This window comes from Bombina bombina, chromosome 6, assembly GCF_027579735.1.
Source record: "Bombina bombina isolate aBomBom1 chromosome 6, aBomBom1.pri, whole genome shotgun sequence".
In the NCBI taxonomy this organism is placed as follows: domain Eukaryota; kingdom Metazoa; phylum Chordata; class Amphibia; order Anura; family Bombinatoridae; genus Bombina; species Bombina bombina.
In genome coordinates this window covers 1,027,525,920-1,027,552,475 of record NC_069504.1, presented here as the reverse complement: position 1 = coordinate 1,027,552,475, position 26,556 = coordinate 1,027,525,920, and the positions used below count along the sequence as shown (strand labels likewise).

General features: G+C 40.3%; 1 protein-coding gene across 1 annotated transcript in view; it reads right to left on the bottom strand.

The window, feature by feature from the left end:
* The window catches only part of CRY1 (cryptochrome circadian regulator 1), an 85,972-nt gene that overhangs the window by 4,426 nt on the left and 54,990 nt on the right, over window positions 1-26,556 (bottom strand). Inside the window, exons 6-9 of the mRNA XM_053718758.1 lie at window positions 21,081-21,221; window positions 18,231-18,542; window positions 9,722-9,873; window positions 9,133-9,335 (exon numbers count right to left, since the gene is read on the bottom strand). Of these exons, the coding sequence (XP_053574733.1) occupies window positions 9,133-9,335; window positions 9,722-9,873; window positions 18,231-18,542; window positions 21,081-21,221 (808 nt within the window). The remainder of the gene's footprint in view (window positions 1-9,132; window positions 9,336-9,721; window positions 9,874-18,230; window positions 18,543-21,080; window positions 21,222-26,556) is intronic.

Genomic DNA, 26,556 nt, shown 5'->3' with positions numbered 1-26,556 from the left:
CCTAAACTTCCGATCGGAGCTCACCGCTATTCTAATAAATGGATTAACCCCTAAAGCTAAGTCTAACCCTAACACTAACACCCCCCTAAGTTAAATATAATTTTTATCTAACGAAATAAATTAACTCTTATTAAATAACTTATTCCTATTTAAAGCTAAATACTTACCTGTAAAATAAATCCTAATATAGCTACAATATAAATTATAATTATATTATAGCTATTTTAGGATTAATATTTATTTTACAGGCAACTTTGTAATTATTTTAACCAGGTACAATAGCTATTAAATAGTTAAGAACTATTTAATAGTTACCTAGTTAAAATAATAACAAATTTACCTGTAAATTAAATCCTAACCTAAGTTATAATTAAACCTAACACTACCCTATCAATAAAATAATTAAATAAACTACCTACAATTACCTACAATTAACCTAACACTACACTATCAATAAATAAATTAAACACAATTGCTACAAATAAATACAATTAAATAAACTAGCTAAAGTACAAAAAATAAAAAAGAACTAAGTTACAGAAAATAAAAAACATAATTTATGCTTACCTGATAAATTCCTTTCTTCTGTTGTGTGATCAGTCCACGGGTCATCATTACTTCTGGGATATAACTCCTCCCCAACAGGAAATGCAAGAGGATTCACCCAGCAGAGCTGCATATAGCTCCTCCCCTCTACGTCACTCCCAGTCATTCGACCAAGAATCAACGAAAAAGGAGAAACCAAGGGTGAAGTGGTGACTGGAGTATAATTTAAAAAATATTTACCTGCCTTAAAAAACAGGGCGGGCCGTGGACTGATCACACAACAGAAGAAAGGAATTTATCAGGTAAGCATAAATTATGTTTTCTTCTGTTATGTGTGATCAGTCCACGGGTCATCATTACTTCTGGGATACCAATACCAAAGCAAAAGTACACGGATGACGGGAGGGATAGGCAGGCTCACTATACAGAAGGAACCACTGCCTGAAGAACCTTTCTCCCAAAAATAGCCTCCGAAGAAGCAAAAGTGTCAAATTTGTAAAATTTGGAAAAAGTATGAAGCGAAGACCAAGTTGCAGCCTTGCAAATCTGTTCAACAGAGGCCTCATTCTTAAAGGCCCAAGTGGAAGCCACAGCTCTAGTAGAATGAGCTGTAATTCTTTCAGGAGGCTGCTGTCCAGCAGTCTCATAGGCTAAACGAATTATGCTACGAAGCCAGAAGGAGAGAGAGGTAGCCGAAGCCTTATGACCTCTCCTCTGACCAGAGTACACGACAAACAGGGAAGAAGTTTGTCGAAAATCCTTAGTTGCCTGCAAGTAGAACTTGAGGGCACGAACTACATCCAGATTGTGTAGAAGACGTTCCTTCTTTGAAGAAGGATTCGGGCACAGGGAAGGAACCACGATCTCTTGATTGATGTTCCTGTTAGTGACTACCTTAGGTAAGAACCCAGGTTTAGTACGCAGAACTACCTTATCTGAATGAAAAATCAAATAAGGAGAATCACAATGTAAAGCTGATAACTCAGAGACTCTCCGAGCCGAAGAAATAGCCATTAAAAATAACACTTTCCAAGATAACAACTTTATATCAATGGAATGAAGGGGTTCAAACGGAACTCCTTGTAGAACGTTAAGAACAAGGTTTAAACTCCATGGCGGAGCAACAGTTTTAAACACAGGCTTGATTCTAGCTAAAGCCTGACAAAAGGCCTGGACGTCTGGATTTTCTGACAGACGCTTGTGCAACAAGATGGACAGAGCTGAGATCTGTCCCTTTAATGAACTAGCCGATAAACCCCTTTCTAAACCTTCTTGTAGAAAGGACAATATCCTAGGAATCCTAACCTTACTCCAGGAGTAACCCTTGGATTCGCACCAGTATAGGTATTTACGCCATATCTTATGGTAAATCCTTCTGGTAACAGGCTTCCTAGCCTGTATCAGGGTATCAATAACCGACTCAGAAAAACCACGTTTTGATAAAATCAAGCGTTCAATTTCCAAGCAGTCAGCTTCAGAGAAGTTAGATTTTGATGTTTGAATGGACCCTGTATCAGAAGGTCCTGTCTTAGAGGTAGAGACCAAGGCGGACAGGATGACATGTCCACTAGATCTGCATACCAAGTCCTGCGTGGCCATGCAGGCGCTATTAGAACCACTGATGCTCTCTCCTGTTTGATTTTGGCAATCAATCGAGGAAGCAGCGGGAAGGGTGGAAACACATAAGCCATCCCGAAGTTCCAAGGTGCTGTCAAAGCATCTATCAGAACCGCTCCCGGATCCCTGGATCTGGACCCGTAGCGAGGAAGTTTGGCGTTCTGGCGAGACGCCATGAGATCTATCTCTGGTTTGCCCCAACGTCGAAGTATTTGGGCAAAGACCTCCGGATGAAGTTCCCACTCCCCCGGATGAAAAGTCTGGCGACTCAAGAAATCCGCCTCCCAGTTCTCCACTCCCGGGATGTGGATTGCTGACAGGTGGCAAGAGTGAGACTCTGCCCAGCGAATTATCTTTGATACTTCCATCATTGCTAGGGAGCTTCTTGTCCCTCCTTGATGGTTGATGTAAGCTACAGTCGTGATGTTGTCCGACTGAAACCTGATGAACCCCCGAGTTTTTAACTGGGGCCAAGCCAGAAGGGCATTGAGAACTGCTCTCAATTCCAGAATGTTTATTGGTAGGAGACTTTCCTCCTGATTCCATTGTCCCTGAGCCTTCAGGGAATTCCAGACAGCGCCCCAACCTAGTAGGCTGGCGTCTGTTGTTACAATTGTCCAGTCCGGCCTGCTGAATGGCATCCCCCTGGACAGATGTGGCCGAGAAAGCCACCATAGAAGAGAGTTTCTGGTCTCTTGATCCAGATTCAGAGTAGGGGACAAGTCTGAGTAATCCCCATTCCACTGACTCAGCATGCACAATTGCAGCGGTCTGAGATGTAGACGTGCAAAGGGTACTATGTCCATTGCTGCTACCATTAAGCCGATCACCTCCATGCATTGAGCTACTGACGGGAGTTGAATGGAATGAAGGACACGGCATGCATTTAGAAGTTTTGTTAATCTGTCTTCTGTCAGATAAATCTTCATTTCTACAGAATCTATAAGAGTCCCCAAGAATGGAACTCTTGTGAGAGGAAAGAGAGAACTCTTCTTTTCGTTCACTTTCCATCCATGCGACCTTAGAAATGCCAGGACTAACTGTATGATACTTGGCAGTTTGAAAGCTTGAAGCTTGTATCAGAATGTCGTCTAGGTACGGAGCTACCGAAATTCCTCGCGGTCTTAGTACCGCCAGAAGGGCACCCAGAACCTTTGTGAAGATTCTTGGAGCCGTAGCCAATCCGAATGGAAGAGCTACAAACTGGTAATGCTTGTCTAAGAAGGCAAACCTTAGATACCGGTAATGATCTTTGTGAATCGGTATGTGAAGGTAAGCATCCTTTAAATCCACTGTGGTCATGTACTGACCCTTTTGGATCATGGGTAAGATTGTCCGAATAGTTTCCATTTTGAACGATGGAACTCTTAGGAATTTGTTTAGGATCTTTAAATCCAAGATTGGCCTGAAAGTTCCCTCTTTTTTGGGAACCACAAACAGGTTTGAGTAAAACCCTTGTCCTTGTTCAGACCGCGGAACCGGATGGATCACTCCCATTAATAGCAGATCTTGTACACAGCGTAGAAACGCTTCTTTCTTTATCTGGTTTGTTGACAACCTTGACAGATGAAATCTCCCTTTTGGGGGAGAGAATTTGAAGTCTAGAAGGTATCCCTGAGATATGATCTCTAGCGCCCAGGGATCCTGAACATCTCTTGCCCAAGCCTGGGCGAAGAGAGAGAGTCTGCCCCCCACTAGATCCGGTCCCGGATCGGGGGCCCTCGATTCATGCTGTCTTAGGGGCAGCAGCAGGTTTCCTGGCCTGCTTGCCCTTGTTCCAGGACTGGTTAGGTTTCCAGCCTTGTCTGTAACGAGCAACGGCTCCTTCCTGTTTTGGTGCAGTGGAAGTTGGTGCTGCTCCTGCTTTGAAATTCCGAAAGGGACGAAAATTAGACTGTCTAGCCTTAGCTTTGGCTTTGTCTTGAGGCAGGGCGTGGCCCTTACCTCCTGTAATGTCAGCGATAATTTCTTTCAAACCGGGCCCAAATAAAGTTTGCCCTTTGAAAGGTATATTAAGTAATTTGGACTTAGAAGTTACATCAGCTGACCAGGATTTTAGCCACAGCGCCCTACGTGCCTGAATGGCGAATCCTGAATTCTTAGCCGTAAGTTTGGTTAAATGTACTACGGCCTCCGAAATGAATGAATTAGCTAGTTTAAGGACTCTAAGTCTGTCCGTAATGTCGTCCAGCGTAGCTGAACTAAGGTTCTCTTCCAGAGACTCCATCCAAAATGCTGCCGCAGCCGTAATCGGCGCGATGCATGCAAGGGGTTGCAATATAAAACCTTGTTGAACAAACATTTTCTTAAGGTAACCCTCTAATTTTTTATCCATTGGATCTGAAAAAGCACAGCTATCCTCCACCGGGATAGTGGTACGCTTAGCTAAAGTAGAAACTGCTCCCTCCACCTTAGGGACCGTTTGCCATAAGTCCCGTGTGGTGGCGTCTATTGGAAACATCTTTCTAAATATTGGAGGGGGTGAGAACGGCACACCGGGTCTATCCCACTCCTTAGTAACAATTTCAGTTAGTCTCTTAGGTATAGGAAAAACGTCAGTACTCGCCGGTACCGCAAAGTATTTATCCAACCTACACAATTTCTCTGGTATTGCAACAGTGTTACAATCATTAAGAGCCGCTAAAACCTCCCCTAGTAATACACGGAGGTTCTCCAACTTAAATTTAAAATTTGAAATATCTGAATCCAATCTGTTTGGATCAGAACCGTCACCCACAGAATGAAGCTCTCCATCCTCATGCTCTGCAAGCTGTGACGCAGTATCAGACATGGCTCTAGTATTATCAGCGCACTCTGTTCTCACCCCAGAGTGATCACGCTTGCCCCTTAGTTCTGGTAATTTAGCCAAAACTTCAGTCATAACAGTAGCCATATCTTGTAATGTTATCTGTAATGGCCGCCCAGATGTACTAGGCGTCACAACATCACGCACCTCCCGGGCGGGAGATGCAGGTACTGACACGTGAGGCGAGTTAGTCGGCATAACTCTCCCCTCGCTGTTTGGTGAAATTTGTTCAATTTGTACAGATTGGCTTTTATTTAAAGTAGCATCAATACAGTTAGTACATAAATTTCTATTGGGCTCCACCTTGGCATTGGAACAAATGACACAGGTATCTTCCTCTGAATCAGACATGTTTAACACACTAGCAAATAAACTTGCAACTTGGTTACAATCTTATTTAACAAAAACGTACTGTGCCTCAAAGAAGCACTAAACGATTAAAAGACAGTTGAAATAATGAACTGAAAAACTGTTATAGCATCAATCCTTGAAAACAACACAACTTTAGCAAAGGTTTGTTCCCATTAGTAAAGTAACAATAATTAAATTTGAAACGTAAAAATTACAGAGCAACGTTTTTAATCACAGTCAATATATAAGTCTCACAGCTCTGCTGAGAGAATCTACCTCCCTTCAAAGAAGTTTGAAGACCCCTGAGTTCTGTTAGAGATGACCGGATCATGCAGGAAATACAAGAGTAACGGACTGGAAATTTTTGATGCGTAGCAAAGAGCGCCAAAAAAACGGCCCCTCCCCCTCACACACAGCAGTGAGAGAGAAACGAAACTGTCACAATTAAAACAAGCAACTGCCAAGTGGAAAAATAATGCCCAAACATTTATTCACTCAGTACCTCAGAAAATGCAAACGATTCTACATTCCAGCAAAAACGTTTAACATAATAAATACCTATTAAAAGGTTTACTGTACTTTTTACAGAGTAATTCCAGTGAAGTACCATCCCCAGAATACTGAAGTGTAGAGTATACATACATGTCATTATAACGGTATGGCAGGATTTTCTCATCAATTCCATTCAGAAAATAAAAACTGCTACATACCTCAATGCAGATTCATTCTGATCTGAAGCTTTTACCTCCCTCAGATGGCCGAGAAACAGCAATATGATCTTAACTACTCCGGTTAAAATCATAGTAAAAACTCTGGTAGATTCTTCTTCAAACTCTGCCAGAGAGGTAATAACACGCTCCGGTGCTATTATAAAATAACAAACTTTTGATTGAAGTTATAAAAACTAAGTATAATCACCATAGTCCTCTCACACATCCTATCTAGTCGTTGGGTGCAAGAGAATGACGTAGAGGGGAGGAGCTATATGCAGCTCTGCTGGGTGAATCCTCTTGCATTTCCTGTTGGGGAGGAGTTATATCCCAGAAGTAATGATGACCCGTGGACTGATCACACATAACAGAAGAAAAATATTTACAAACATAAGAAAAATATTACAACAATTTTAAACTAATTACACCTACTCTAAGCCCCCTAATAAGTCTCCTATCAGCCAATCGGAATTCGAGGGACGCCATCTTGGATGACGTCCCTTAAAGGAACCGTCATTAGTCGGGAGACATCGGAAGAAGAGGATGGATCCGCGTCGCCTGCTTCAAGATGGACCCGCTCCGCACCGGATGGAAGAAGATCGAAGATGCCGCTTGGAGAAGATGTTTGCCGGTCCGGATGTCCTCTTCTTGCCGGATAGGAGGAAGACTTTGGAGCACCGGATTATGGATCGCCAACCCCCGCTTGGGTTGGATGAAGATCTTGGAGCCAGGACGGATCGGTGATACCTGGATGGTGAAGACAAGGTAGGAAGATCTTCAGGGGCTTAGTGTTAGGTTTATTTAAGGGGGGTTTGGGTTAGATTAGGGGTATGTGGGTGGTGGGTTGTAATGTTGGGGGGGGGGTATTGTATGGTTTTTTTTACAGGCAAAAGAGCTGAAATTCTTGGGGCATGCCCCGCAAAGGGCCCTGTTCAGGGCTGGTAAGGTAAAAGAGCTTGTAACTTTTTTAATTTAGAATAGGGTAGGGAATTTTTTATTTTGGGGGTCTTTGTTATTTTATTAGGGGGCTTAGAGTAGGTGTAATTAGTTTAAAATTGTTGTAATATTTTTCTTATGTTTGTAAATATTTTTTTATTTTCTGTAACTTAGTTCTTTTTTATTTTTTGTACTTTAGGTAGTTTATTTAATTGTATTTATTTGTAGCAATTGTGTTTAATTTATTTATTGATAGTGTAGTGTTAGGTTAATTGTAGGTAATTGTAGGTAGTTTATTTAATTATTTTATTGATAGGGTAGTGTTAGGTTTAATTATAACTTAGGTTAGGATTTATTTTACAGGTAATTTTGTTATTATTTTAACTAGGTAACTATTAAATAGTTCTTAACTATTTAATAGCTATTGTACCTGGTTAAAATAATTACAAAGTTGCCTGTAAAATAAATATTAATCCTAAAATAGCTATAATATAATTATAATTTATATTGTAGCTATATTAGGATTTATTTTACAGGTAAGTATTTAGCTTTAAATAGGAATAATTTATTTAATAAGAGTTAATTTATTTCGTTAGATAAAAATTATATTTAACTTAGGGGGGTGTTAGTGTTAGGGTTAGACTTAGCTTTAGGGGTTAATCCATTTATTAGAATAGCGGTGAGCTCCGATCGGAAGTTTAGGGGTTAATAATTGAAGTTAGGTGTCGGCGATGTTAGGGAGGGCAGATTAGGGGTTAATACTATTTATGATAGGGTTAGTGAGGCGGATTAGGGGTTAATAACTTTATTATAGTAGCGCTCAGGTCCGCTCGGCAGATTAGGGGTTAATAAGTGTAGGTAGGTGTCGGCGACGTTGTGGGGGGCAGATTAGGGGTTAATAAATATAACATAGGGGTCGGCGATGTTAGGGCAGCAGATTAGGGGTACATAGGGATAACGTAGGTGGCGGCGTTTTACGGAGCGGCAGATTAGGGGTTAAAAGTGTAATGCAGGGGTCAGCGATAGCGTGGGCGGCAGATTAGGGGTTAATAAGTGTAAGGTTAGGGGTGTTTAGACTCGGGGTACATGTTAGAGTGTTAGGTGCAGACGTAGGAAGTGTTTCCCCATAGGAAACAATGGGGCTGCGTTAGGAGCTGAACGCTGCTTTTTTGCAGGTGTTAGGTTTTTTTTCAGCTCAAACAGCCCCATTGTTTCCTATGGGAGAATCGTGCACGAGCACGTTTTTGATGCCGGCTGCGTCCGTAAGCAGCTCTGGTATCGAGAGTTGCATTTGCGGTAAAAATGCTCTACGCTCCTTTTTTGGAGCCTAACGCAGCATTTGTTTGAACTCTCGATACCAGAGTTAAATTTATGGTGCGGCCAGAAAAAAACCCGCGGAGCGTTAACAGCCCTTTTACCGCCGAACTCTAAATCTAGGCCAGAGGAAGTCCAGCACTCAGCTAAGATTAAAAGCAAAACTGGAAGAGTTAGTTACAAGCCCAAGTACCACTTCAAGGTCTCTCCCAAAACCTGGGTCCCTAATTCAGCCATACCAAAGCAAGCTCTCAATCAAACAAACTGGGAAAAAGTAAAGGGTTCAGACATATGTAATCTCCCTAGACATATACAAAACACGGAAGGGGACTAAACTCTCAGACTGGGTACACATCCTGTGACCCTGTAACATGCACAGCCCTGGGTGCTCAATAGTATAATATACATTATACATATATATATATATATATATATATATATATATATATATATATATATATATATATATATGTTTAGATATATATAGGAATATCTATTTATAAACACATAGTTAAAACCATTATTAAATATGAATATTGCATAAAAATTATTTTTCATGTTTTCATCTACTAAACTGCAAAGGTCTCCAATGCAGCAACTAGAAAGAACTAATAATAATAATAATAATAATAATAATAATAAAAAAGGCTACTTCACACAAGAACACAGTTGAGTTTACCTCATGATACTCTACAATGCACTATAGGTCTATCAAATGGTTGGCTCTTTAGAACTCTTCTTTTGGTGGAGCTACACATTGCAGGTTTATAAAAATGCTATGTTAGCAGAATATAGAACAGAAAAAAATGGATTATCTGTAAAGCACAGGAGGATAGATTCTCTATGACATACCTAGTCCTCTATATCTGGAAAGTTGCTGGTAAATCTGCTTCATTCTTTCGATGTTCAGACGGCTTGCCTCAGCGTGATTTACCATAGGCTTTGGATAATTAACACCAATAATACATTTTGCAAGTTTCTGTACACTTTCGGGTGCATTCCAGGGATCATAGATATACTTTGGTGGAAACCCTTTTAAAATCGGCAAGTACCGCCTGTGCATAAAAAAGAATAACGTCCATTTTAAATTTCTAGAAAAAAAGATTGCATATGTAGAAAATGCATCATTGTTTTTAAAAAAAAACTGAAGTAAAAATAAATGTAACATTCAACTATTTTATCAAAGGGAGTAAACGTTTGTTTAGTTAACAATTGTAGATTAGGTAAAACACTGATGGATGGACGTGGATCTACAAATATTAAAGCCGTTGTATATTACCAGTTATATTTTGGCTTGTTATAGGTACCTGGATAGCTTTGACAATTACATAGGCAAAAATAAATACTAATTCAAATGGATTCTGCTTCGGGTGGGGTGGGGGAGATAAAAGCAAAATTACTATTTATAATTTCTGTTTTAACAGATTGTGTGTCTAGTTACCGAATGTAATCTCCATTGGGGTCAGTCCTTCTTCCAAAACCAACTGGACAATAGCAATGGAAAAATTGCTGAAAAAATGAACTACAAGATAACCACATCCAACTTCCTGCGTTAACACTCCAATCAGCATCAAGTAACAGTTCTTCAAACACCTGAAAGATTACACAGTTATTAGTTTAATAACTCAAAGGGCTAGCATACAAGAGGAATAATCTTAAATTATATTAAAATCAAACTTGGTAAAAATAATAATAAGAGCAATTATCAAAACACTTAATACCAACATTGAATGACTTCCAATTTAGATTATTATTTTTTAATGCAAATAAGGATCACAGCAGGTCCTTGTTGGTCTTCTGAGAAGTCAGTTTAGGCTACAATTAATAAAGAAGGTTTCCTAACCAAAGGCCTATAGGCTACAGTAGTCCTCCAGTACTTTTTATGTGGCCCTCCATGTTTACAAGCATTATGTGTATGAATCAGGGAGGTATTTATCAGTACATCAATCTTATAACAGATATATTACTACACTCTACTAATGGAGATCTGCAACAAGCAGATAATGATACATTTGCAAACTAAATCAATTACATATCTAGGTTAAATTTACTTCTTTAAAATGTATTTATATAACAGAATCAATTTCAGTTTCATTGTGTAGTTTTTATTCAAACATTGCTCATCAGCCATTCAAAGGAAAAATGCTAATGTGTCCTCTCATTTGAAAAGGTTCAACACTGCTGATTTCCAGCAACTTCAATAACAGAATTTATGCTTACCTGATAAATTACTTTCTCCAACGGTGTGTCCGGTCCACGGCGTCATCCTTACTTGTGGGAATATCTCTTCCCCAACAGGAAATGGCAAAGAGTCCCAGCAAAGCTGGCCATATAGTCCCTCCTAGGCTCCGCCCACCCCAGTCATTCGACCGACGGACAGGAGGAAATATATAGGAGAAACCATATGGTACCGTGGTGACTGTAGTTAGAGAAAATAATTCATCAGACCTGATTAAAAAACCAGGGCGGGCCGTGGACCGGACACACCGTTTGAGAAAGTAATTTATCAGGTAAGCATAAATTCTGTTTTCTCCAACATTGGTGTGTCCGGTCCACGGCGTCATCCTTACTTGTGGGAACCAATACCAAAGCTTTAGGACACGGATGAAGGGAGGGAGCAAATCAGATTACCTAAACGGAAGGCACCACGGCTTGCAAAACCTTTCTCCCAAAAATAGCCTCCGAAGAAGCAAAAGTATCAAATTTGTAAAATTTGGCAAAAGTGTGCAGTGAAGACCAAGTCGCTGCCTTACATATCTGGTCAACAGAAGCCTCGTTCTTGAAGGCCCATGTGGAAGCCACAGCCCTAGTGGAGTGAGCTGTGATTCTTTCAGGAGGCTGCCGTCCGGCAGTCTCATAAGCCAATCGGATGATGCGTTTAAGCCAAAAGGAAAGAGAGGTAGAAGTCGCTTTTTGACCTCTCCTTTTACCAGAATAAACAACAAACAAGGAAGATGTTTGTCTGAAATCTTTTGTAGCCTCTAAATAGAATTTTAGAGCACGGACTACGTCCAAATTGTGTAACAAACGTTCCTTCTTTGAAACTGGATTCGGACATAAAGAAGGTACAACTATCTCCTGGTTAATATTTTTGTTAGAAACAACCTTTGGAAGAAAACCAGGCTTAGTACGCAAAACCACCTTATCTGCATGGAACACCAGATAGGGCGGAGAACACTGCAGAGCAGATAACTCTGAAACTCTTCTAGCAGAAGAAATTGCAACCAAAAACAAAACTTTCCAAGATAGTAACTTAATATCTATGGAATGTAAAGGTTCAAACGGAACCCCTTGAAGAACTGAAAGAACTAGATTTAGACTCCAGGGAGGAGTCAAAGGTCTGTAAACAGGCTTGATCCTAACCAGAGCCTGAACAAATGCTTGAACATCTGGCACAGCTTCCAGTCTTTTGTGTAGTAAGACAGATAAAGCAGAGATCTGTCCCTTTAGAGAACTTGCAGATAATCCTTTCTCCAAACCTTCTTGTAGAAAGGAGAGAATCTTAGGAATTTTTATCTTATTCCATGGGAATCCTTTGGATTCACACCAACAGATATATCTTTTCCATATTTTATGGTAAATCTTTCTAGTTACCGGTTTTCTGGCCTGAACCAGAGTATCTATCACAGAATCTGAAAACCCACGCTTCGATAGAATCAAGCGTTCAATCTCCAAGCCGTCAGCTGGAGGGAGACCAGATTTGGATGTTCGAATGGACCCTGAACAAGAAGGTCCTGTCTCAAAGGTAGCTTCCATGGTGGAACCGATAACATATTCACCAGGTCTGCATACCAAGTCCTGCGTGGCCACGCAGGAGCTATCAAGATCACCGAGGCCCTCTCCTGATTGATCCTGGCTACCAGCCTGGGAATGAGAGGAAACGGTGGAAATACATAAGCTAGGTTGAAGGTCCAAGGTGCTACTAGTGCATCTACTAGAGTCACCTTGGGATCCCTGGATCTGGACCCGTAGCAAGGAACCTTGAAGTTCTGACGAGACGCCATCAGATCCATGTCTGGAATGCCCCATAATTGAGTTATTTGGGCAAAGATCTCCGGGTGGAGTTCCCACTCCCCCGGATGGAATGTCTGACGACTCAGAAAATCCGCCCAGTTTTCCACACCTGGGATGTGGATCGCAGACAGGTGGCAGGAGTGATCCTCCGCCCATTGCATTATTTTGGTCACTTCTTTCATCGCCAGGGAACTCCTTGTTCCCCCCTGATGATTGATATACGCAACGTTCGTCATGTTGTCTGATTGGAATCTTATGAATCTGGCCTTTGCTAGTTGAGGCCAAGCCCTGAGAGCATTGAATATCGCTCTCAGTTCCAGAATGTTTATCGGGAGAAGAGACTCTTCCCGAGACCATAGACCCTGAGCTTTCAGGGATTCCCAGACCGCGCCCCAGCCCACTAGACTGGCGTCGGTCGTGACAATGACCCACTCTGGTCTGCGGAAGCTCATTCCCTGGGACAGATGGTCCAGGGTCAGCCACCAACGGAGTGAATCTCTGGTCTTCTGATCTACTTGAATCATTGGAGACAAGTCTGTATAGTCCCCATTCCACTGTTTGAGCATGCACAGTTATAATGGTCTTAGATGAATTCGTGCAAAAGGAACTATGTCCATTGCTGCAACCATCAACCCTACTACTTCCATGCACTGCGCTATGGAAAGACGTGGAACAGAATGAAGAACTTGACAAGTGCTTAGAAGTTTTGACTTTCTGAACTCTGTCAGAAAAATCCTCATTTCTAAGGAATCTATTATTGTTCCTAAGAAGGGAACTCTTGTTGACGGAGACAGAGAACTCTTTTCTATGTTCACCTTCCATCCGTGTGATCTGAGAAAGGCCAGAACGATGTCTGTATGAGCCTTTGCTTTTGACAGGGACGACGCTTGTATTAGAATGTCGTCCAAGTAAGGTACTACTGCAATGCCCCTCGGTCTTAGAACCGCTAGAAGGGAACCTAGTACCTTTGTGAAAATCCTTGGAGCAGTGGCTAACCCGAATGGGAGGGCCACAAACTGGTAATGTTTGCCCAGAAAGGCGAACCTTAGGAACTGATGATGTTCTTTGTGGATAGGAATATGTAGGTACGCATCCTTTAGATCCACGGTAGTCATAAATTGACCTTCCTGGATAGTGGGTAGAATCGTTCGAATGGTTTCCATCTTGAACAATGGTACCCTGAGAAATTTGTTTAGGATCTTCAAATCCAAAATTGGTCTGAAAGTTCCCTCTTTTTTTGGGAACTACGAACAGATTGGAATAAAATCCCATTCCCTGTTCCTTTATTGGAACTGGGTGTATCACTCCCATCTTTAACAGGTCTTCTACAGAATGTAAGAACGCCTGTCTCTTTATTTGGTTTGAGGATAAGTAAGACATGTGGAACCTTCCCCTTGGGGGTAGTTCCCTGAATTCCAGGAGATAACCCTGAGAAACTATTTCTAGCGCCCAGGGATCCTGAACATCTCTTGCCCAAGCCTGAGCAAAGAGAGAGAGTCTGCCCCCTACTAGATCCGGTCCCGGATCGGGGGCTACTCCTTCATGCTGTTTTGTTAGCAGCAGCAGGCTTCTTGGCCTGCTTACCCTTGTTCCAGCCTTGCATCGGTTTCCAGGCTGGTTTGGGTTGTGAGGCATTACCCTCTTGCTTAGAGGATGCAGAATTAGAGGCCGGTCCGTTCCTGAAATTGCGAAAGGAACGAAAATTAGACTTATTCTTGGCCTTGAAAGGCCTATCTTGTGGAAGGGCGTGGCCCTTTCCCCCAGTGATGTCTGAAATAATCTCTTTCAATTCTGGTCCAAATAGAGTTTTACCTTTGAAAGGGATGTTAAGCAATTTTGTCTTGGATGACACATCCGCTGACCAAGACTTTAGCCAAAGCGCTCTGCGCGCCACGATTGCAAACCCTGAATTTTTCGCCGCTAATCTAGCAAATTGCAAAGCGGCATCTAAAATAAAAGAGTTAGCCAACTTAAGTGCGTGAACTCTGTCCATAACCTCCTCATATGGAGTCTCTCTACTAAGCGAGTTTTCTAGTTCCTCGAACCAGAACCACGCTGCTGTAGTGACAGGAACAATGCACGAAATGGGTTGTAGAAGGTAACCTTGCTGTACAAAAATCTTTTTAAGCAAACCCTCCAATTTTTTATCCATAGGATCTTTGAAAGCACAACTATCCTCGATAGGAATAGTAGTGCGTTTGTTTAGAGTAGAAACTGCCCCCTCGACCTTAGGGACTGTCTGCCATAAGTCCTTTCTGGGGTCGACCATAGGAAATAATTTCTTAAATATAGGGGGGGGAACAAAAGGTATGCCGGGCTTTTCCCACTCCTTATTCACAATGTCCGCCACCCGCTTGGGTATAGGAAAAGCGTCGGGGTGCACCGGAACCTCTAGGAACTTGTCCATCTTGCATAATTTCCCTGGAATGACCAAGTTGTCACAATCATCCAGAGTAGATAACACCTCCTTAAGCAGTGCGCGGAGATGTTCTAATTTAAATTTAAATGTCACAACATCAGGTTCAGCTTGTTGAGAAATTTTTCCTGAATCTGAAATTTCCCCATCTGACAAAACCTCCCTCATGGCCACTTCAGATTGGTGTGAGGGTATGACAGAACAATTATCATCAGTGCCCTCCTGCTCTTCAGTGTTTAAAACAGAGCAATCGCGCTTTCTCTGATATGTAGGCATTTTGGATAAAATATTTGCTATGGAGTTATCCATTACAGCCGTTAATTGTTGCATGGTAATAAGCATTGGCGCGCTAGATGTACTAGGGGCCTCCTGCGTGGGCAAAACTGGTGTAGACACAGTAGGGGATGATGTAGTATCATGTTTACTCCCCTCATCTGAGGAATCATCTTGGGCAATTTCATTATCTGTGGCAGTACTGTCCTTACTTTGTTTGGACGCTATGGCACAATTATCACACAAATTTAAATGGGGAGACACATTGGCTTTCATACATATAGAACATAGCTTATCCAAAGGCACAGACATGTTAAACAGGCTTAAACTTGTCAATAAAGCACAAAAAACGTTTTAAAACAAAACCGTTACTGTCTCTTTAAATTTTAAACAGAAAACACTTTATTACTGAATATGTGAAAAAGTATGAAGGAATTGTTCAAAAATTACCAAATTTCACCACAGTGTCTTAAAGCATTAAGAGTATTGCACACCAAATTTCAGAGCTTTAACCCTTAAAATAACGGAACCGGAGCTGTTTACAAATTTAACCCCTATACAGTCCCAGCTATAGCCTTTGCTGAGACCTAACCAAGCCCAGAGGGGAATACGATACCAAGTGACGCCTTCTAGAAACTTTTCCAGCAACTTTCAGATCCTCACACATGCATCTGCATGTCCTGCTCTCAAAAAACAACTGCGCAGTAATGGCGCGAAAATGAGGCTCAGCCTACAACTAGGAAGGCCCCCTGACTGGAAAAGGTGTCTAACATAGTGCCTGCCGTTTAATAAACGTTCCCCAAGTTTATAAATGTGAATTATCAGCATAAACATGAATAAAATGCCCAAATAAAGCAATCGATTTAGCCCATAAAAGTGTCTACCAGTTTTATAGCCCATATTAAGCCCTTTATTCTGTTTGTTTGACTAAGAAAATGGCTTACCGGTCCCCATGAGGGGAAATGACAGCCTTCCAGCATTAATTACATGGTCTTGTTAGAAATATGGCTAGTCATACCTTAAGCAGAAAAGTCTGCTAACTGTTTCCCCCAACTGAAGTTACTTCATCTCAACAGTCCTATGTGGAAACAGCAATCGATTTTAGTTACTGTCTGCTAAAATCATCTTCCTCTCACAAACAGAAATCTTCATCCTTTTCTGTTTCAGAGTAAATAGTACATACCAGCACTATTTTAAAATAACAAACACTTGATAGAAGAATAAAAAACTACATTTAAACACCAAAAAACTCTTAACCATCTCCGTGGAGATGTTGCCTGTGCAACGGCAAAGAGAATGACTGGGGTGGGCGGAGCCTAGGAGGGACTATATGGCCAGCTTTGCTGGGACTCTTTGCCATTTCCTGTTGGGGAAGAGATATTCCCACAAGTAAGGATGACGCCGTGGACCGGACACACCAATGTTGGAGAAATATATATATATATATATATATATATATATATATATATATATATATATATTTTTTTTTTTTTTTTTTTACAGGTTAAAAAATACTTTTTTAGTATTTCATTATATTGTTTACACAGTCAGTGAAATTAACCTGGTTATTTTTAAAATGAGGACAGCCTGAAAGCCTTGCCTTTAAGAACACAGCAGGTATTAAATGACCTAGAAAGTGGAAAAGGATGATGTCAAAAAAAGAATGAGGAGCTATTTTAATTAACAGAAAGCATCATTGTTTTAATGTTTATCATAAGCTCAAGCTAAAACTCTGCAGTTAAATCTTTTTTATAGCAGGGGTGAAATGTCAGTACGTATAAAACAAACAAAATGACATACATTTAAAGTAAATCAACTGTCTAAGGCAGTAGCCTTATTACATGCTGGTTAATTTAAAGGGATAGGAAGGTCAAAATTAAACTTGCATGATTTAGATAGAGCATGTAGTTTTAAAACACTTTATAAATTCACTTCGATTTTCAAATGTGCTTCGTTCTCTTGGTATCCCTTGTTGAAAAAGAATACGCACATATCCTTCATTAGTGGGAGCTAGCAGCTGATTGGTGCCTGCACACATTTGTCTCTTGTGATTGGCTAACTAGATGTCAGTAGTGCAATGCTATTCCTTCAGCAAATGATAACAAAATAATGAAGCAAATTAGTTAATTGAAGTAAATTGAAAAGTTGTTTAAAATTGTATGTTATATACAAATCGTGATAGAAAATGCTGGGGTTTCCTGTTTAATTTATTTTAACCTATTATTTGCAACAGATTTCATCACTGATCACTATTTTTTTTAAATCTCCACAAAAGCATATAGCTTAGTGGATAGTGCACTTTATTAATTAAATAATATAGTCAATAAGATAAACCTTGGCTGTTTCTATTGGTTGTTTTTTGTTGCTGTACACCTACTACATGGCTGCTATGGGACTCCCTGTTTAAATTTAAATGGGACATTGTATTAATTTTCCTCTTTGTTCCATCTTACAGTACATTTTGAAACGATTCTGTAATTAACAGAAACATTTTTTAATTACCCTAAACAATATAAAAATAGGTAAAGTTTGACAAACTATTTCACCGGCATCTAAAGAAAGTGTAGTTGATCTCTAAATATTATGAACAACCTTAGAAATTTACAGTCCTTTCCTATGCCAGAAAGAAGAATTGGTATTTGTAATACTGTTCTCAGTAACAAAACCATCTTCATGACCTCTTACTACGCCCAGTCTGGGTACAAATCTGCAGGGGGCGGCATTGCACAAGCAGTTCACCAGAACTGCTTGTGCAATAATAAATGCCGACAGAGTATGCTGTCGGCATTCATCAATGTCTGTCGAACATGATCCTCTGAGTGGATCATGTCGGACAGACCAATGATAAATCGGCCCTAAGTTTGCTCCACAGCTTCCTTTATAGTGGGCTCTCGAAGGTGAAAGCAAGCCCTTTTCATGCCACTAGACCCTACATAACTGCTCTTGACAGTTGTGAGCACAAGGCAGTCTGAGAATTAGACATCACGCTGCCACTGGGTGCCCGGGACTGAACGGAGGCGGCATTAATATTATTTACTTTTATTTACTGTATTTAAATATTAATATCAAGAAAATAAAGCGTTTATAGTATAGTATGGGTTAAAGAACTAGTTAGGCCTATTTTAATAGTAACTCTCAAGCAACCAGAAACTACACTTATCCGGAATCTACCAATCCCCATGGTTGGCGGTTAACTGTGAGTTTACTATATATATATAAAATGGTGACTTTAAGAAGAGCAGGTTACCTTCATGCCTTCTTCCCAGCTAATCCACAGGTCTCCTCTTGTGAGGAAGCAAGCCACTGCATGTCGAGCAAGATGATGAATCCAACCTTCCTGTCTAAGCTGTGTCATGATTGCATCAATCCATGGAAAGCCTGTCCGTCCTTCTGCCCATTTGGCCAAGGCCTCTGGGTTTCGGTCCCAAGGAATTTGAACACAAATTGGGTTCCCTTCCATTTTATCGAAACGAGGGTTGTTAGTTGCTGCAGTGTAGAAAAATTCTCGCCACAGTAGCTGCCCATAGAGAGAAAGAGGCGGCGAGCTGTTTTTCTTTACCTATATAAAATGTTCAACAAAACACAAGATTCATTTAACATGGCTAGTAAAGCAGGATGTAATGACATCTGGACATTCTAAACATTAAGCCATAAAAGTGCCTGTCATCAAACCAAAGAATGATCTTATTTGTATAGTTTGTACTATATACATATACTTGTATAGTATATGTGTATAGTATATGTGTATAGTATATTTGTATAGTATATTTGTATAGTTTGTACTATATACATATACTTGTATAGTATATGTGTATAGTATATTTGTATAGTATATTTGTATAGTTTGTACTATATACATATACTTGTATAGTATATGTGTATAGTATATGTGTATAGTTTGTACTATATACATATACGTGTATAGTATATGTGTATAGTATATGTGTATAGTTTGTACTATATACATATACGTGTATAGTATATGTGTATAGTATATTTGTATAGTTTGTACTATATACATATACTTGTATAGTATATGTGTATAGTATATTTGTGTAGTTTGTACTATATACATATACTTGTATAGTATATGTGTATAGTATATTTGTATAGTTTGTACTATATACATATACGTGTATAGTATATGTGTATAGTATATTTGTATAGTTTGTACTATATACATATACGTGTATAGTATATGTGTATAGTATATTTGTATAGTTTGTACTATATACATATACGTGTATAGTATATGTGTATAGTATATTTGTATAGTTTGTACTATATACATATACTTGTATAGTATATGTGTATAGTATATTTGTATAGTTTGTACTATATACATATACTTGTATAGTATATGTGTATAGTATATTTGTATAGTTTGTACTATATACATATACTTGTATAGTATATGTGTATAGTATATGTGTATAGTATATGTGTATAGTATATGTGTATAGTATATGTGTATAGTATATGTGTATAGTATATGTGTATAGTATATGTGTATAGTATATGTGTATAGTTTGTACTATATACATATACTTGTATAGTATATGTGTATAGTATGTGTATAGTATATGTGTATAGTTTGTACTATATACATATACTTGTATAGTATATGTGTATAGTATATGTGTATAGTATATGTGTATAGTATGTGTATAGTATATGTGTATAGTTTGTACTATATACATATACTTGTATAGTATATGTGTATAGGATGTGTATAGTATATGTGTATAGTATATGTGTATAGTTTGTACTAGCCTATATACATATAAAGTGCTGCTCACACAGTATTTGTAATTTTCTTATCTTCTAATTGTCCAACTAACTAATCAATATGTTAAGATTACGTATGGAAGAAAATGGTTTTGGCTTTCCATAATCTTCCAATATTGTAAACTAGTCTGCTCAGCTTCAGGCCTTGGGGTAATCAGAGTGGCCTAATGGTAACTGAACCCATTTGTACAAATTACTAAAAAAAGGGTCATGTCATGAAACCCTAAATGTTTCTTTCATGATAATTCAGATACAGCATTCACTTTTAAACAACTTTCCAAATTACTTGTATTATCATTTTTTTTTTAAATCCTATTGGTATCATTTGTTGAAGCAGCAGCAATGCACTACTGGGAGTTTGCTGAACACATTAATGAGCCAATGAAAAGAGGTATATATGTGCAGCCACCAATCAGGAGTTAGCACCCAGCGCCTGAGCCCACCTAGGTATATTTTTCAACAAAGGATATCAAGAGAACTAAGCAAATTAGATAATAGAAGTTAACTGGAAAGTTGTTTAAAATGATGTGCTCTATCTGAATCATGAAAGAAAAAAAATGTGAGTTTCATGTGCCTTTAATGTTTGCTTTGGAGTTATTGAGAAATGTTACAGCACATTAAAGGGACATGAAACCCAAATTTTTTCTTTCATGATTTAGAAAGAGCATACAATTATAAACAACTTTCTAATTTACTTCTATTATCTAATTTGCTTCATTCTCTTGATATTCTTTGCTGAAAAGCATATCTAGATATGCTTAGTAGCTGCTGATTGGTAGCTGCACATAAATGCCTCCTGTGATTGGTTCACCGTGTGCATTGCTATTTCTTCATTAAAGTATATCTAAAGAATGAAGCAAATTAGGTAATAGAAGTAAATTGGAATGTTGTTTAAAAATGTATTCTCTACCTTAATCATGAAAGAAAATGTTTGGGTATAGTGTCCCTTTAATAAAGAAGACACAGAACACCAAATTGTGTATAAACACCATTTGGTTATGTTATAATATAGTAAAGAAACTGAGTGCTATTCCTACATTTCCTCTACCACTCTCTGTATACAACACACACGTTCCCCTAGCTGCAACTGGATGATATATTGCACCACTTTTCTGGTCTTTTGGAAGTATGTGTTACTGTGTATGTTTGCATATATATGTTGGTTGCACTCTACAAGCATAAGCAATATTATATATTTTACAGAAACTTTTCTTAACTTTATTCAGATATATGTTTGTTTTTCTTACAGTTAAACCTGCCAGCTGGCCCCTCATTTGAAAAGGTTGGACACTTCTATTGCAAACTTTACCTTTTTGTACAAATCGGTTAATTTGAAATAGAAGAGACGACAAGATAAACATCCAAAACGCAAGTATGGGCTAAGTCCAGTAGTACTTGCAAGCAGAGAATTTGCATTCATTCGAGGTCTTTCAAAGTTCGCCACCCATGCCTAAAATACACAGAGAAAAAAAAATAGCAATTATCTCTGAGCTTACATGAAATGAAAAACCACAAAACATAAATTTGTATTTAACAGTAATTTTCATCCCTTGTTTTCGGGATAGGAACTTGGAAGTCACCGGAAAGATACAACAGTCCTTTCACAGATCGTAAAAAACAGAATTTATGTTTACCTGATAAATTACTTTCTCCAACGGTGTGTCCGGTCCACGGCGTCATCCTTACTTGTGGGATATTCTCTTCCCCAACAGGAAATGGCAAAGAGCCCAGCAAAGCTGGTCACATGATCCCTCCTAGGCTCCGCCTTCCCCAGTCATTCGACCGACGTAAAGGAGGAATATTTGCATAGGAGAAATCATATGATACCGTGGTGACTGTAGTTAAAGAAAATAAATTATCAGACCTGATTAAAAAACCAGGGCGGGCCGTGGACCGGACACACCGTTGGAGAAAGTAATTTATCAGGTAAACATAAATTCTGTTTTCTCCAACATAGGTGTGTCCGGTCCACGGCGTCATCCTTACTTGTGGGAACCAATACCAAAGCTTTAGGACACGGATGAAGGGAGGGAGCAAATCAGGTCACCTAGATGGAAGGCACCACGGCTTGCAAAACCTTTCTCCCAAAAATAGCCTCAGAAGAAGCAAAAGTATCAAATTTGTAAAATTTAGTAAAAGTGTGCAGTGAAGACCAAGTCGCTGCCTTACATATCTGATCAACAGAAGCCTCGTTCTTGAAGGCCCATGTGGAAGCCACAGCCCTAGTGGAATGAGCTGTGATTCTTTCAGGAGGCTGCCGTCCGGCAGTCTCGTAAGCCAATCTGATGATGCTTTTAAGCCAAAAAGAGAGAGAGGTAGAAGTTGCTTTTTGACCTCTCCTTTTACCAGAATAAACAACAAACAAGGAAGATGTTTGTCTAAAATCCTTTGTAGCATCTAAATAGAATTTTAGAGCACGAACTACATCCAAATTGTGCAACAAACGTTCCTTCTTTGAAACTGGATTCGGACACAAAGAAGGCACGACTATCTCCTGGTTAATGTTTTTGTTAGAAACAACTTTCGGAAGAAAACCAGGTTTAGTACGCAAAACCACCTTATCTGCATGGAACACCAGATAAGGAGGAGAACACTGCAGAGCAGATAATTCTGAAACTCTTCTAGCAGAAGAAATTGCAACCAAAAACAAAACTTTCCAAGATAATAACTTAATATCAACGGAATGTAAGGGTTCAAACGGAACCCCCTGAAGAACTGAAAGAACTAAATTGAGACTCCAAGGAGGAGTCAAAGGTTTGTAAACAGGCTTGATTCTAACCAGAGCCTGAACAAAGGCTTGAACATCTGGCACAGCTGCCAGCTTTTTGTGAAGTAACACAGACAAGGCAGAAATCTGTCCCTTCAAAGAACTTGCAGATAATCCTTTCTCCAAACCTTCTTGAAGAAAGGATAGAATCTTAGGAATTTTTATCTTGTCCCAAGGGAATCCTTTAGATTCACACCAACAGATATATTTTTTCCATATTTTGTGGTAGATTTTTCTAGTTACAGGCTTTCTGGCCTGAACAAGAGTATCAATGACAGAATCTGAGAACCCTCGCTTTGATAAGATCAAGCGTTCAATCTCCAAGCAGTCAGTTGGAGTGAGACCAGATTCGGATGTTCGAACGGACCTTGAATAAGAAGGTCTCGTCTCAAAGGTAGCTTCCATGGTGGAGCCGATGACATATTCACCAGGTCTGCATACCAAGTCCTGCGTGGCCACGCAGGAGCTATCAAGATCACCGATGCCCTCTCCTGATTGATCCTGGCTACCAGCCTGGGGATGAGAGGAAACGGCGGGAATACATAAGCTAGTTTGAAGGTCCAAGGTGCTACTAGTGCATCTACTAGAGTCGCCTTGGGATCCCTGGATCTGGACCCGTAGCAAGGAACCTTGAAGTTCTGACGAGAGGCCATCAGATCCATGTCTGGAATGCCCCACAATTGAGTAATTTGGGCAAAGATTTCCGGATGGAGTTCCCACTCCCCCGGATGAAATGTCTGACGACTCAAAAAATCCGCTTCCCAATTTTCCACTCCTGGGATGTGGATTGCAGACAAGTGGCAGGAGTGAGTCTCCGCCCATTGAATGATTTTGGTCACTTCTTCCATCGCCAGGGAACTCCTTGTTCCCCCCTGATGGTTGATGTACGCAACAGTCGTCATGTTGTCTGATTGAAACCTTATGAACTTGGTCTTTGCTAGCTGAGGCCAAGCCTTGAGAGCATTGAATATCGCTCTCAGTTCCAGAATATTTATCGGGAGAAGAGATTCTTCCCGAGACCAAAGACCCTGAGCTTTCAGGGGTCCCCAGACCGCGCCCCAGCCCACCAGACTGGCGTCGGTCGTGACAATGACCCACTCTGGTCTGCGGAAGCTCATCCCCTGTGACAGGTTGTCCAGGGACGGCCACCAACGGAGTGAATCTCTGGTCCTCTGATCTACTTGTATCGTCGGAGACAAGTCTGTATAGTCCCCATTCCAATGACTGAGCATGCACAGTTGTAATGGTCTTAGATGAATTCGCGCAAAAGGAACTATGTCCATTGCCGCTACCATCAAACCTATTACTTCCATGCACTGCGCTATGGAAGGAAGAGGAACAGAATTAAGTATTTGACAAGAGTTTAGAAGTTTTGATTTTCTGGCCTCTGTCAGAAAAATCCTCATCTCTAAGGAGTCTATTATTGTTCCCAAGAAGGGAACCCTTGTTGACGGAGATAGAGAACTTTTTTCTACGTTCACTTTCCACCCGTGAGATCTGAGAAAGGCCAGGACAATGTCCGTGTGAGCCTTTGCTTGTGGAAGGGACGACGCTTGAATCAGTATGTCGTCCAAGTAAGGTACTACTGCAATGCCCCTTGGTCTTAGCACCGCTAGAAGGGACCCTAGTACCTTTGTGAAAATTCTTGGAGCAGTGGCTAATCCGAACGGAAGTGCCACAAACTGGTAATGCTTGTCCAGAAATGCGAACCTGAGGAACCGATGATGTTCCTTGTGGATAGGAATATGTAGATACGCATCCTTTAAATCCACCGTGGTCATGAATTGACCTTCCTGGATGGAAGGAAGAATTGTTCGAATGGTTTCCATTTTGAACGATGGAACCTTGAGAAACTTGTTTAGGATCTTGAGATCTAAGATTGGTCTGAATGTTCCCTCTTTTTTGGGAACTACGAACAGATTGGAGTAGAACCCCATCCCTTGTTCTCCTAATGGAACAGGATGAATCACTCCCATTTTTAACAGGTCTTCTACACAATGTAAGAATGCCTGTTTTTTTATGTGGTCTGAAGACAATTGAGACCTGTGGAACCTCCCCCTTGGGGGAAGCCCCTTGAATTCCAGAAGATAACCTTGGGAGACTATTTCTAGCGCCCAAGGATCCAGAACATCTCTTGCCCAAGCCTGAGCGAAGAGAGAGAGTCTGCCCCCCACCAGATCCGGTCCCGGATCGGGGGCCAACATCTCATGCTGTCTTGGTAGCAGTGGCAGGTTTCTTGGCCTGCTTACCTTTGTTCCAGCCTTGCATTGGCCTCCAGGCTGGCTTGGCTTGAGAAGTATTACCCTCTTGCTTAGAGGACGTAGCACTTGGGGCTGGTCCGTTTCTGCGAAAGGGACGAAAATTAGGTTTATTTTTGGCCTTGAAAGACCTATCCTGAGGAAGGGCGTGGCCCTTGCCCCCAGTGATATCAGAAATAATCTCTTTCAAGTCAGGGCCAAACAGCGTTTTCCCCTTGAAAGGAATGTTAAGCAATTTGTTCTTGGAAGACGCATCCGCTGACCAAGATTTTAGCCAAAGCGCTCTGCGCGCCACAATAGCAAACCCAGAATTTTTCGCCGCTAATCTAGCCAATTGCAAAGTGGCGTCTAGGGTGAAAGAGTTAGCCAATTTGAGAGCATGAATTCTGTCCAAAATCTCCTCATAAGAAGAAGAATTATTATTGAGCGCCTTTTCTAGTTCATCGAACCAGAAACACGCTGCTGTAGTGACAGGAACAATGCATGAAATTGGTTGTAGAAGGTAACCTTGCTGAACAAACATCTTTTTAAGCAAACCCTCTAATTTTTTATCCATAGGATCTTTGAAAGCACAACTATCTTCTATGGGTATAGTGGTGCGTTTGTTTAGAGTAGAAACCGCCCCCTCGACCTTGGGGACTGTCTGCCATAAGTCCTTTCTGGGGTCGACCATAGGAAACAATTTCTTAAATATAGGGGGAGGGACGAAAGGTATGCCGGGCCTTTCCCATTCTTTATTTACAATGTCCGCCACCCGCTTGGGTATAGGAAAAGCTTCGGGGGGCCCCGGGACCTCTAGGAACTTGTCCATTTTACATAATTTCTCTGGAATGACCAAATTCTCACAATCATCCAGAGTAGATAACACCTCCTTAAGCAGGGCGCGGAGATGTTCCAATTTAAATTTAAATGTAATCACATCAGGTTCAGCTTGTTGAGAAATTTTCCCTGAATCTGAAATTTCTCCCTCAGACAAAACCTCCCTGGCCCCCTCAGACTGGTGTAGGGGCACTTCAGAACCAATATCATCAGCGTCCTCATGCTCTTCAGTATTTTCTAAAACAGAGCAGTCGCGCTTTCGCTGATAAGTGGGCATTTTGGCTAAAATGTTTTTGATAGAATTATCCATTACAGCCGTTAATTGTTGCATAGTAAGGAGTATTGGCGCACTAGATGTACTAGGGGCCTCCTGTGTGGGCAAGACTGGTGTAGACGAAGGAGGGGATGATGCAGTACCATGCTTACTCCCCTCACTTGAGGAATCATCTTGGGCATCATTTTCTCTAAATTTTGTGTCACATAAATCACATCTATTTAAATGAGAAGGAACCTTGGCTTCCCCACATACAGAACACAGTCTATCTGGTAGTTCAGACATGTTAAACAGGCATAAACTTGATAACAAAGTACAAAAAACGTTTTAAAATAAAACCGTTACTGTCACTTTAAATTTTAAACTGAACACACTTTATTACTGCAAATGTGAAAAAGTATGAAGGAATTGTTCAAAATTCACCAAAATTTCACCACAGTGTCTTAAAGCCTTAAAAATATTGCACACCAAATTTGAAAGCTTTAACCCTTAAAATAACGGAACCAGAGCCGTTTTTATATTTAACCCCTTTACAGTCCCTGGTATCTGCTTTGCTGAGACCCAACCAAGCCCAAAGGGGAATACGATACCAAATGACGCCTTCAGAATGTCTTTTCTATGTATCAGAGCTCCTCACACATGCATCTGCATGTCATGCTTCCCAAAA